Below are 12,981 nucleotides of genomic sequence, written 5' to 3' on the forward strand. Positions count from 1 at the left end.
GGTTAACTTTCCCTCATTTAATTCGACCACGTTAGGCTGAAATGTGTTGAGTTTATTCTCCAAAGGTCCGCACGGGGGCGCTGACTCTCCCTGAAGGAATACAAGAAGAAGAGCGCCATCGTGACGCAATGCGGAAGTATTGAACTGACAATATTTTTTGAGATAACAAGAAATAACAAGATAACAATTCATTTCGTCAATTCGAACTGTTTCTACTTAACAACAAACCCGTTTTGCGATGCACGATGAGCATAAACAGCTACATATGTAGCTGATTTATGGCGGAAAAGGATACATGAGAGCACCTAATCGTAAATAATGCTTCAAAGTTTATCTTCAGTACGGTCTTGGTGTCGATCTGAACACCAAGGATTTTGTTTGGGGTCATCTTTATTGATGACCTTCATGCTCTTTTTGTATAATTGTGGCATCCAGGCAAACCTCACCGTAGGTCCGGGAGGAGACTTTCCACGTGTCTCAGGTAACTTACAGAATATTTTGATCTATTCTTTCTGATCAAAACGTTGCATTTAATGCATTTATTCCCCTCACTTTCTATTTCTCAGATGTGTTCCTGTATGCTTTCAGTCACGATGAGCTGCCTGCCCTGCTTTTCAGCGTGATTCTCCTGTTGTTGGTGGGACGATGTCAGGAGCATCGCTGGGGAACTGTCACATTTCTCGCCCTCTCTGCTCTGACAATCACCATATTGCCTTTTCTTTACACCCTGCTCCTCTTTATCGGTAGTGGTGAAGCAACCAGGATCTGTGGTCACTCAGCCATCCAGCTGACACTGTTTACAACGCAGTGTCGTCAGATTACTCAGAGGAGGCTGCTGAGGTGTTTGCCAGTCTGGTTCCTTCCCTGGCTGCTTCTGCTCATGACTGTGCTGCTACTTCCTGGAACACCTGTTCTGCTGCATTTCTGCTCAATATGCATCGGATACAACTGTATCCTTTTTCTGTTTAATTATACATCTATTGTGTATAGTTGTGTTTTTGAGACATAAAACATAGCTACAACCCGCCTAATCTAAAATATAATTACCATCAGGGCCTATAGAAAGCAAAGATTTGTTGCTGTGTTTAATCTGAAGCGAAAACTGGACTTTCATACAAACAACAGTTCTTCCTACAGTTAATTTCCATTAATATACCCTCCTCAGATAACGTGTCTTTCATCCGGATGTTACAGGAGCTTGAAGAGGCCATGCCTCTTTATTTAGTTCCTTACTGGGCATACATTCCCTCCTTCTCATGGCTCAGATTGCCCACTTACAATAACTCCCATAGGTAAGATTTATTTTGTTCTACATGCCAAGTTTCAATGAGTCTCCACACACGTATGGCACTTGCAGATTTAGTAGATCATTTGTCATAGGTCTTGTCTCGTCTGGTCAGTTCAAGGTCATTTTCCCATGGGAGGCGTGTGGATCAGGCAGCAGCCGCTTCCATCAGGGACCCATCGGCTGCACATCTCAACACCTCGGGAACAGCCCCCTCCTGGATAACGAGTGACTCTGCTGAAGTGTCTGAGACCCAGCTGTTGGAAGAACAGATGCTAAGGGCAGGGATTCTGGCCTCTTTAAGGGATGCTCCTGATCACGCTGATGCAAAAGTAGAAGTGCCCAAATCATCGGTTTCATCTCTGCGGTAAGTGATGCAACACTCAAACACCCAGTGCTGTAAAAAGTTCTCCACACTGGTCTCAATATGTTGCAAAATAGTTGTGCAGCAGCCACATCATCGGTACTTAATTAAACTGAGAATTGTTGATGAATGTTAATATCAAAAGTACACGTGAATGTTTACCAAATGCAGTGTCACCTTTGTTCAGTTACAGTACCGTAGTCGTATTTCAATTTAATATTTAGGAGTAAATTTAGGCTTTTTACATTTAAAAAAAAGCTGTTTTCCAAGAATTACTAAAGCAACCCAGCAAGAATTTGAAATTAAGGCATTATGAAGTCTGTATCTTGTTCTCAAACACAATATACAAGCAGACGCACAGACGAACAACCATTGCATCACATTTATATCATCCTCTTGAAAATGTGGTGGATAATTTTAAGTTTGATGTTTATTTTGAACGTGCCACATTACGTTAGATCTGTAATTTGGACCCTGCCTTTGCTCAGACTGCAGCAGCTCGAGAAGATGGGCTTCTCCACAGAGAAAGCTGTAGTTGCACTGGCGGCCTCAAAACAGCTAGATGGCGCCATTTCCCTGCTGGTGGAGGACAGCGTTGGAGAGCAAGCTGTGGTGGTGTCTAAAGGGAAGAGTTCTCTCTCATCAAAGAGTTCCTAAACGAGCTCGATGTCCCAAACTGTATGTACAGATGAATAAATATTATTTTTATTATGCTTGGGTTTTGCTGAGCTCCAAGAAATATCCCCCTTTCGGGTTCCTTGTAAAACCTGCACAATAAATTAAAAAGGTGAGCTGCTCTTTTTTTTAAGTATGAGTGGAGCATATTTGCTTTTGGGATCAGAATGTATATTGGGTGTCATTTATTTATGTTGTAACAATATTTAATCAGAACTGATGCAAAATAAAACAGGCGGCATAAAAAATCAACACCATTTTATTACACCAATTATCTAAACTGGACTATCTCAACAGTAACATGTTTTCATAGAAAAAGAAATATAAAATGGATACACAAAGGCGTACAAGATAAGCTACAACGGATCATTTTAAATAGATTCACAATAAGATTGATATAATAGGGAAAAAAGTATTTTCATCAGGACAATTTAAGTGGCAAAACATGTTTAAGTTGCATTCACTCATATTTTTTTTAATTACCACAATGTTTAATTAGTTTACATATTACCAAGGAAAATGCAATATTTAATCGGACATTTATGTGTAAAACTAATCACTGTATCATTCTATATGTTAAAATCAGATAAAGCAACTGAAATTGAACTGATAAATATCGTGATCTTTTTAGTGCACTACATAACAAAACATGATAGAAGTGTAACAGAGTGAATAGTAGGAAGAGGTTTGCTTACATGTGTCCCGCAGACTGTACATGCACAATATATTTAAATAGTGGAATCTTTTCAAGTTGTAGGTAAGATTGAAAGCAACACAAAGTGAAACCCAGTTTAGTTCCTGACATCACTTTAAATTGATTATTCTATCAACAACCCTTATTATCCAGAACTGTTTGAGCACCACACAAAACTGTAATTTTCCTTTTTTAATACATTAACACCTTCACTCTTTAGTGTCTTCCACTCTTTAACCCAATACTGAAATAAAGGTGGAGCTGCAGATGTGTTTTGATAAGAATTTCTATACTTATAGAGATGAATGCCTGTGTGATTGTGTGTGTTTCAGAAGGGGTGGGGGTCAGACTAGTACTCAGGTTCCCAATACAGTAAGCCCCCCCTGCAGTCAGTCAGTGTTTCCCTGAAGTGTTCCCTCCATTTTATCTCTGATGGCAAAGCCCAGAGAAGGCATCAAAGTCTACTGCCGGTGACACCTACAGGAGGGGAGGAATCAACCCAGCCTGTGATCCTCTGGGTAAGCAGAGTGTAGGGGGGGGCTACTTCCCTCGAACCTTGGTGTCGGAGGACAGAGGAGAAGAAAGTCGATATGGACGAGCACCTGCTCGCTTATCTCTGTAGAAACTAGGGGAGGCTGTGCCAAACGGTCCATCCCCAGACCCTAGATCAGGCTCTGTTGAAGAAAGACAGCAGTTGGAACCAAGCCGCGCTGTCCAACAGTGTGTGTGTGTGTGTGTGTGTGTGTGTATCTGCGTGTGTGTTGGGGGGAGAGGTTTCTGAAGTGGATTCTTGGTTTGACACCACTATGGATCACAAACTATCCAGAATATTCTGCCCATCTACAGTACAGCAGGCTTGTAAGGCTGCAATTTATTTTATTAATAGTTTAGGAACGACAATGTCCTCAGTTTTGAAATACTGATAAAACTCTAAAATGTTTTCCGATTTTAGCCACATATGTGAAATAAAACCAAGGCCATTTTTCTTTTTTGTCCATCACGTTACTTTAAAATGTCTCATTTTTGCAGCATTTACAGTTGTAAATAGTAAATTATCATTAAACGGTGATGATATTACATTTCACTAGGCTTCCTTTGCCAGGTACAATTATGACTTACTTGTGTCTCATTGTGCCAAAAATGACAAAAAAAAGGGAAATCAAAACAAAGGAAACTTTTTTTTAAAAAAGAAGCAAAAAAAAGGCAAATGATACACCGAAACACTATTTTTATATGACATTGATGAATTTATAGCAAAGTTCATCATTTTGTGGTTGCTTTATCTGAAGTATTGCAGCCTTACAGTCCTGGCGCGACCCTTTCGATTCATTCAGATCCAAATCCCAACATTAAAGTCGCGTGGGAATGTTTTTGTGTGACCATCGGTGACGAAATAATGAGGGTGTGTTGAAGTTACAGCATCAAATGTAGATCAATTTCCGTTCCACGCTCCAAACCCTCTGTCTGCAGGACTGAGTTTGACAGGTTAATACCTTTGGATTTGGGTGTGATGTGTACTCATCCTTTAGTCTCACCCACTCAAAAAGCAGAACCACACTGGTTGAGCCAATCACATGCATCAACATCTAATTAAAAACACTAATTGTGCTAAAACATCACAGGTTCTACAGCGTACATCAGTAAAGCGCGGCTACTCTTGAGTGATTAACGGTTCTCAGCAGTGCTAGAACAAAATATGCTTTTAAAAAAAACTCTCTGTAGGACTTGATCGAGTTTTTCTAGATTTCACCCGAAAGAAAGAGGAGTGAGTTCTGGCGGAGCTGTGGGTGAGGATGTCTCAGCGTTACCTGGCCAAATGATCGCCTCCAGCAGCGTCACCCTGCGAGCAAGAAGCTCAAGGTCTGCATGCAAGTCGTGGAACATCTGCAAACTAACGTCCTATCAGAGAGCGACAAGGGGACTGTGTGAGGGGGGGAGTGGGTAGGTGGGTGGAGACACCAGGCCGAGTCCCGGGGCTGCTCCTGACTGTTCCCACTCCCTGATCCAGCAGGGAGGTACAGTGGGAGTGTAAGCGCTCCCACCTTTGACCCCTGCCTAAAGCTGACCCTGCCTCAGGCCTCCTACTCACCATGAATACCGATCATAGTCTCAAGGATTAAAACCCTCTCGGCTAAGATCTTCAGCGCTTCTCTGATCTGATGTATTCCGTCCCCCTGTGAAGATAGATACAGCTGTCAAGGTAAAGGGAACAAGCTAAGGAAACTGTTCGCCAAGATGCAAGACATTTTGGTTTTTCTCTCGACACAGGTCAGCCGTTAGCGGGGGTTAAGACAGCCCACAGGTCTGCCCAGCGCTCAGACACGTTCGCTCCCTGTGTTTCTCTGGGGGCCCTCACTCTCCAGGCCATGCTGCTTGGTGAAGTCAGCCCCTGCCATGCTGGACTGATCAACATCAGCATGCACGCCAGCATCACGGCGATGACATCACACAGCTGGAATACGCTGTGATGGTTTTCAACATGCCTTCTGCTGTCATTTCTCACAAATGTTAGCTTCACAGGAAGGGGCCCGCACAAAGACGATGCTGAGATCTAATGGCTTTCTGTCTTTTGTTAAAGTAGGATGCAGTGACGTCGATTCATACGTTCAATACAAGCAGAAGACACTGGGGAAAAAAGGGATGTAAAGCAGAGGCCATGCAGTCAGAAACTTAAACTCAAGGGTGCAGCATTGGTGATTAATGCATCCATTAGTCAGAATCACTTTAGGTCAAAGGGAAAAAGGGCAAAATTTGACTCATATGAATCATTGTAGAGATTTTTTAAACTCCTGTGTAAATATTAGCATGATGCTAACAAATCAGTACCGGTTAAATGTTGCCGAGGAGCGGCCAGATCATTAACGTCACTCGCCCTGGTTTCCTTTTTAAAAGTGTGTTAGTTCATTATGTGGCACAGTGCTCAGACGGACGCATGCATGGTGGGATGAAAGAGCTGTATCCACTCACATCAAAGTATAACATCTCAAACCCAAACAGGAACCACCACTGACACAAATGGAGGGATTTGGCATATACATTTCAAATCTTTGCTTGTAGTTTAAAAACCGAAAAAAAAACCATGAATTTATGAGAACAAGTTTAAGTTTGCTTTAAAGTTGTGACTGTTTGAAATGTTGCCGTGGTGTTTTAATGGAAGCTTATATGTATATGCCAAATCGAGATGCTGAAAAGGTGACTATGAAAGGTAGCCATGGGAACAACAGCTGGCAGAGGGAGTCAGACAGCTTTGTGGTCAAGAGGACAGTGTCGTGACAGGGGTCAGCAGTCCAGAGCGCACCCCAAGGACCCACACAAAACACATGAACACCTGAAGGCTTCACACACAAAAATCAGACAAGTCAAATTTACACACACTTAAACACGGAAAACAATGTGATACAGACACGTTTCAACCAGGGAGGAAACTATGGACTCAAGGGGGAGAGATGCAGCTGAGCGCCACCGTGTGGCCAGTCACAGTCAAAAACACGGTGAATGTAAAAAGGTCACGGTAAGTTGAGATGGGGGGGTCACAGCTAGACTGGGTTTAAGTTACGGACTCACTGCATTTCAAAGTGAACGGGCGATGGCGGAAATAAAAGTATCTTACATTGAGATTGCTCTTGTAAAATGAGAAGGAGGTAAAAGAAAAATATGGGTTAGACAGACGGAGAGAAAAACATTTCACGATCAACAAAGCAATATTTAAAAACCCGCCGCGTACGGACCCAGCGGGAAACACCGCCATCGACTTTCTTACCGGCAAGCCCTTCTCTCCTGGCTCTCCCTTTGGACCCGCCGCCCCCTGAGGGAAAAGAAATCAGACTTTAACACCCCCACGAAAGTGGCACAGCGGTTTTCCTCCGTCCTCTCTGAGTATCAGTGTGGCGCTGCTGCGTAGCGTAGTTTACAGGAATCTAACCAGCTATGACATGTGTTGATGTTTCCTCCGTACACATAATCCTCAGAGTGGAGGTGGCTTACCGGCTCGCCTCTGCTGCCCCTCTCTCCTGGGTAACCTAAAGGACCCTGACAAGGCACAGGGATGTTTCAGAGTCTTTCCTGGATGTAGGACAAGTGTAGACAACCCTTATGATTTTTAGAAAGCGCTTACTCTCTCCCCATGGTCTCCCTTTGGCCCCACTGGGCCCTGCGTTCCAGGGGCTCCAGGTTTACCCTGAGTTCAAGAAAGACAGGTCAGTTACCCAAAGACCAGTTCAATGGCAACTATTTCACGAGCAGAAAGATTGGTTAGCGTACATTTTGTCCTGATGGACCAGGAGGTCCCATTGGACCTTTGGGGCCTGGAGGACCTGAATATAAGACATCAAAATCCATATTAGGTCCCACAACCTTCATCTGCTGCTGGATTTTAACTGTTTATCATCTGGCTTTGATCACATATTTAACAATATTCAGTATTATGTTAAAGTCTCAAATTATTAATACAAAAACACCAAAACAAAGAAACTGTAGACACATCCATGGGGCATGTTAAACTCTCACCAACGGGTCCCGGGGGGCCCTGAGGTCCAGGAATAGGCGCCCCCTGTGAGTCATGGAAAGTGTTGCTGAAGAATGGGTCTTTTCCACGACCTGGAATTTGAACATATGTGCATTTGTTAAATAGGAATTTTCAATTACCCGGACATCGTCCACCTGCGTCTGTCATCTCCCTCTTCCTGGGGTGTGTGACCCGATCCCTTCATCTCCTCCAGGCCACATATTTGTGTCCTGTGTTATTTTGCTCCTCATGTTAGTGGCAAATGTTTCGGCCCATTCCTGTTAGCCTAAAATGTGACTTCTGTACATCACCAATTTTAAATGGAATTCAAAGGGTTCAACAGCGTTCAATGACTTTCACTAAGAGCAGCGTGGCAGTCTGGTGGTTACCACAGCTGCTTCTCTTAATTTTGTCTGTGCCGGTTTCCTCCAGGTCACTGCACTGTCCCACAGACCAAAAACGTGAACATGAGGTTGAGGTTGTTTTTAAATTGCTTATAGATGCACGCGAGTTCTGGGAGATCAGTGACGTTAGTGAGGGTTAAGGTGAGTTCACGAGACAAAAAGACGCTGTTTTTTAGTGACTGTTCTGGTTGTTACGTTATTGGTGTATTTTTGGACTGAAATAACCTCTAGAGGGCGTACTTTCCTCAAATAAAGCATCTGGCCGTAAAATAATATATAACAGAAGATAATACATAATGATGTAAATGTAAATGTATGATGTAAACGATTAAAACAAACTTTAATAAATTGGAAAGAAGAGAATGTGGAGGGATATGATGAAGTCATTATACTAACAGGAAACAGGTCCAGTGTGAGACTGGTGAAGCCACACATAGAAAGGATGGCATCCTCCAGAGGTGACATCCTAAACTCTTCCCTTTATTCTTTGTCTCTTGATTTCCTTTCTGTATTTGTCTGGATACTCTCCTGGCTTGCTGGTGGTTCAGAAACTCTCTCGCGTTCTGCTGAAGGGAATTCCAGCCGAGTGTTGCAGACGTAAAAGCCAAACAAGCCAGTGTTTTTCAAAGGAAACTCAGCAAAGAAACCCCCCCTGCCCCCCCTTCCCTTGCGCCCCCTGCTGTTACTTTGATATAAATGCGACGTGGCCCCAGCACACGTTGTCATGCCAACCTCAACATACCCGGGATTTCCTCCACTCCACGCGGGAGTGACCAAACCTGTCCGCTGCATCGTTTATAAAACCCGTCGCCCCGGAGAAACCATGCTGACCAACATCTGTCAATCACCCCTGCGCACATAAACACACAGCTGTTGGGCGCCTGCCCACATCTGGAAGCTGTTGAGTGACAGACTCTCGTCTCAGCATGTGAAGTGTGTGTCAGTCTCAGACTATCGTCACGTTTTCTACACATTGATTCTACTTGGCTGGCTGACAAGAGAAGCAAGTAGCAAGTATAGAATTAGCAACATCCTGCTTGTTTCTCATTCTCTCTCTCTCCTTTTGTTTTCCATTAGTCCTAAAGTCTGCGAGGGATGCGGCAGGGGAGGACTCGTCTGTTCTAAAGCAGCTAAAAACACATTAACCTCAGATGATTTAAAGGCGCAAACTGAAAGATTTTGCCATAAACCCAATTCAAGCTTATTTTTTTAAACGAGCAAATATCCTTAACGTTGTTTTTGTACGAGCGACAAATTGGTAAAGTATTAAGCTAAACGGAAACATGAAGGCTGAAATCTTCCAAGTTTCTTGTCAATACATTTACAGTATAAAACTAATCAAAACCACCTTTCACCGTCACATCTGCGGCTCCAAAGAAAATTCTTAATACACCAAGAAAAATCTCTTCACTCTGGTTTCGTAAAGGGCCGGCTGGCTTGTCTTTTCTGCTGCAGGCTTTGGGAGATCATTCTTTCTGTGCTTTAAGAACAAAAACAGGACTAAAATTATGTTACACGGTCACGGATTGATGGCCATCTTGGCCTGTGTGTGCATGTCAGTTGAAAGGAAACCGATTTCCTCCTCAGATTTAGACGACATGATTAATCTACATGCAGCCATGGTCTGCATGTTGGGAAGTTCTGTATTTAAAAAAAACCAACATATGCGAGGGATTCTAGATCCAGAAGGATCCTGTAGAGTGTACTGAATTTCCCAAATGATTGTTATTTATATACGTTGAGCCCTAAATCTAACAATATTTAAATGTCTAGTATATCATATATTCATTTTTTTAAACGTATGAGGTAACTGTGTGTACGGGTCTTCACGTTTTTTACCATGGTCTGGTTCAGGGATACGGGCACTGGCTGGTGCTGGGGGTCCGGGAGGCCCAGGGGGGCCGGGTAGACCACTCTCTCCAGGGATTCCCGGTGGGCCTCGGGGTCCTGAGGGAAAAGGAGGAGAAGCATCACTGGGACGATGGAGACAGCACGTCATAGCCTAAAAATGAAACGCTTCCCTCTGAAAATGACAACAATAACCGACTGTGGTCGATGTGATGAAAGGAGGATAAACGATGACAAATCCCAGAGAGGAGACGGATCAGCTAAAGTGTCGATTGATGCAGTGTGTGTCTGTGTGGGCGTGGGTGCTTGCATGTGTGTGTGTGCACGTGCCTTTGTGTACAGCCACCTCAGCAGCTGGAGGGAGGAGGAGGCGCATGTGTCTATGTAATTATCAGGAGGAGAGTGTTTAACGGTGTGGTAGTGGGAACTTACTCGGAGGCATGGGAAAACTCAAATAAACACCATCCACCTCTGCAAAGTGTTCCTGGCACCAGCTCACAGCAAATTACATGTTCCCTGCATGCTAACAGCTACGTTTTACACAGCCTGTAGCTGTCAGTCCTCCTCCTCCTCCTATGAATGTGGAAAAAAACACACTGCCACTCACCTGACCTCCCCCACAAACACAACCTCTTGCTCTCTGTCAGACCCAAACTCAGCACCTCTATGTCCCTGCAGTCCGGCGCCGGACCATGACAGTCCGCTGATTACGGCTCTGCGCTGGGATGTTATTGCACATCTGATTGGACGCCTCTGCGGCAAACGCTGCGGCCTGATTCACTACATGTGTCTCAAGCAGCCAGAGTCCAGGGGAGACATACGAGGGGAAAGGAATTTTCTTTATGTCTGCACGATAACGCTTCCCCTGAGGAAGCTGCTTTATAATGTGATGCAACTTTCAATGCAGCTTTGCTGTAACTTGTCATCTTCTCCATCCATTGTCTCGGTGAGGCGCTCACCTACATTTGGCCACTTTCCAAGGCTGTGTTGATCTTTCTCCGTGCAAAATGAGAATCAGCACAATAAGGAAACCTTACCTCGGGATGCAAGGCAGGTTTTGAGTTCTTATGAAGTAGTGGGGATAGAAAAACAAAAACACCGCAGGCATATGGAAATCATAAGGCCATGGGATTTGTGTATATATAGCTCGTGTTCATGAGAGAGTGAAGTCACACGGTGCTTCGCAGAAGGTGGGTTTGCTGTTTAACTTTTGCTCTAAATATCATCTTGAGGAAGCAGCAGGCACGGAGCAGGGGTCACATGTTATGGAGCCACTCCCTCCGTGATCCAGTGCAGAGCGCGGTGAGAAGAGCGGAGCCAGAGCAGACGCTTAAAACGCCAGATACTTCACGTTACAGCTGCACGGGGCTTTTTTTCTGCAAATGGGTCATTTATTTTTTCCCTCATAACCAAAGGGATCTGGACAGATTCATGATTCAGTGTCTGATCGAGTAGAGCCCCATGAAAATGAACAGAAAGTGAACAGCCTCTGAAAGTGAACAGCTGAGGCGTGTGATTTAACAGGCAAATGTATAAAACGTTTCTAGCAAGTCTCCGGGAAGTTTCTTGGGCTGACCAGTACCAGTGAAGGGTTTCTGGGGGTTGTGGATGGTTTAAGGAAAGCCAAACACTGGACAGACTGGGAAGGGGGGGGTCATTATTCAAGCATCCGTCTGTGGGAGGACACTGGTCAGACTGGTTAGTTATGGAAGAGCCAATAAACTGGCGTCGCATCATCCAACTACAGCAGAACCTATCAGGACATGTTTTGTTTAGGTTGTCTACGATGGTGCATTTTTCTTATCCTATTCTTACCTGCAGGTCCTGTGGGTCCCCTTGACCCTGGAGTGCCAGATGGTCCCCTTGTTCCAGCGTCACCCCGAGGCCCTGTAGGACCTGGCAGTCCACGAGATCCTGGGTACCCTGTGAGGAGGAAACAGGTTAATCCCTAACTTCTCTGTCCTAGTTTTAGAAAGACTTTATTTCTCAGACAATGTTTTGGCTTCGCCAGCAGCAAATAAAGCCAAGCTGCACCACTGAACACATTGTGACATATGGCGTGGCGGTGTGCTCAAGGGCAGCAGAGGGTCATTAACTCCACCCAAAAGATCACTGTTTGCCCTCTGCCCTCCATGGAGGACATCCTGCTGTCTCAGAGCTCGGTCCTTGCTCTAACATCTGTTCGCCCCGCTGACCTCCAGTTCGTCACCTTTAAACGCTTCTTTTCTAAATAACAACAGTTTGTTTCATTTACCGTCTTGGCCAGGAAGTCCATCTCTCCCCTTCTCACCTTGAGGACCTGTGGTGACAACAGAAAGACACTGAGAGGTAAAACTTTTCAGAAATATCTGTGTTCAGCACAAAAACAAGCCAGACATTTAGTGCTTTGGTTGCGTTTACATCATTTTCTCCATTCAGTTTTAAGAAAACTATTGTTGTTTTCACTTGCAAAATAACAGAATCCACCCCTGCATATATAGCTGTGCACGGTTAAACTGAGCAATATTTTCAATATATGTCTCACCGCCCGTCGTCTCTTTCTCATATATTTTAGAAGGCCATGTTATTCTTCTGGCTTTTAAGACTGAGCTGTGACGAGGGAAAGATTTCTGACCACAAACACCGCCTATTTTAACAGGGATTGTGATAATCCCAGTGAAAGTACGCAGCAGGGGTGAACCCTTGGCTACACTGTTGTGTTTGACTCCAGGACGGGACAGAACTTTCAAGTGAGCCATGCAGACGAAACGCTTGTGCTAAAGGAAATGAGCGCACGGTGAAGGTAACAGTATACGAGACAGAGGTGGGTGGAGACGGCACGGAAGAAGTTTCAGCTGGGTGAGTGAAGTCTAACACATACCCGCTGCTTAATTTAAAGCTTATTCCCTTATTAAAGTGGAGGCTATACCTGGAGGACCCTGCTCACCAGGAGCGCCCTGTGCGGGCGCAGCTCCCATCAGTAAGGAAGCTTCCGGGAGAGTTCCTCCTTTGCCCTGGAGGTGGCGATGTGACTCAGAGGCGGGAGCAGCGAGGGACTGGACCTGGCACAGACAGACAGAAAGCAAGTGTGAGAAAACACAAGATAAATTTACTTTGAGATCTGGCCCGAGTGGCTACGTGAGTGAAGTCTGTACTTTTGCCTCCAGTGAGTTCAGCCTGTCACTCAGATCTGTGATTCGGCTACAGTTCAGACAATCTGCAAGAAAA

The 12,981-nt window shown here is 44.5% G+C and overlaps 2 protein-coding genes across 10 annotated transcripts in view; one reads left to right on the plus strand and one right to left on the minus strand.

Moving 5' to 3' along the window:
- Positions 1 to 93: 93 nt before the first annotated feature.
- On the plus strand, positions 94 to 2,438 carry rhbdd3 (rhomboid domain containing 3). 3 transcript variants are annotated; one of them, XM_029829006.1, is made up of 6 exons: positions 340 to 481; positions 589 to 637; positions 748 to 950; positions 1,166 to 1,292; positions 1,401 to 1,652; positions 2,138 to 2,438. In XM_029829006.1, exons 3-6 carry the CDS (start codon positions 881 to 883, stop codon positions 2,304 to 2,306), a joined length of 618 nt encoding a protein of 205 aa, XP_029684866.1. In that variant the 5' UTR covers positions 340 to 481; positions 589 to 637; positions 748 to 880; the 3' UTR covers positions 2,307 to 2,438. The 3 variants fall into 3 exon arrangements, with proteins under 3 accessions (XP_029684865.1, XP_011614021.1, XP_029684866.1); XM_029829005.1 differs by having other exon boundaries at positions 94 to 481; positions 567 to 950; XM_011615719.2 differs by lacking the exons at positions 340 to 481; positions 589 to 637 and adding an exon at positions 114 to 136.
- Positions 2,439 to 2,567: 129 nt separating this feature from the next.
- emid1 (EMI domain containing 1) overlaps positions 2,568 to 12,981 on the minus strand; it is a 37,089-nt gene continuing 26,675 nt past the window's right edge. The window contains exons 5-18 of one of the 7 annotated variants that reach the window (XR_003886517.1): positions 12,909 to 12,970; positions 12,683 to 12,815; positions 12,029 to 12,073; positions 11,590 to 11,697; positions 9,766 to 9,873; positions 7,525 to 7,614; positions 7,279 to 7,331; positions 7,133 to 7,195; positions 7,003 to 7,047; positions 6,779 to 6,823; positions 6,629 to 6,640; positions 5,108 to 5,192; positions 4,827 to 4,917; positions 3,668 to 3,692 (exon numbers count right to left, since the gene is read on the minus strand). Coding sequence is in view for 5 of the 7 variants with exons in the window: in XM_029829000.1 (XP_029684860.1) it covers positions 3,559 to 3,692; positions 5,108 to 5,192; positions 6,629 to 6,640; positions 6,779 to 6,823; positions 7,003 to 7,047; positions 7,133 to 7,195; positions 7,279 to 7,331; positions 7,525 to 7,614; positions 9,766 to 9,873; positions 11,590 to 11,697; positions 12,029 to 12,073; positions 12,683 to 12,815; positions 12,909 to 12,970 (983 nt within the window). In the remaining 2 variants the exon portion in view is untranslated. Of the gene's footprint in view, positions 3,693 to 4,803; positions 4,918 to 5,107; positions 5,193 to 6,628; positions 6,641 to 6,778; positions 6,824 to 7,002; positions 7,048 to 7,132; positions 7,196 to 7,278; positions 7,332 to 7,524; positions 7,615 to 9,765; positions 9,874 to 11,589; positions 11,698 to 12,028; positions 12,074 to 12,682; positions 12,816 to 12,908; positions 12,971 to 12,981 lie in introns of those variants that run through there. The other 6 variants (XM_029829003.1, XM_029829000.1, XR_003886518.1 and 3 more) reach the window with 6 other exon arrangements.

The sequence above is a fragment of the Takifugu rubripes genome, chromosome 21 (assembly GCF_901000725.2).
Source record: "Takifugu rubripes chromosome 21, fTakRub1.2, whole genome shotgun sequence".
In the NCBI taxonomy this organism is placed as follows: domain Eukaryota; kingdom Metazoa; phylum Chordata; class Actinopteri; order Tetraodontiformes; family Tetraodontidae; genus Takifugu; species Takifugu rubripes.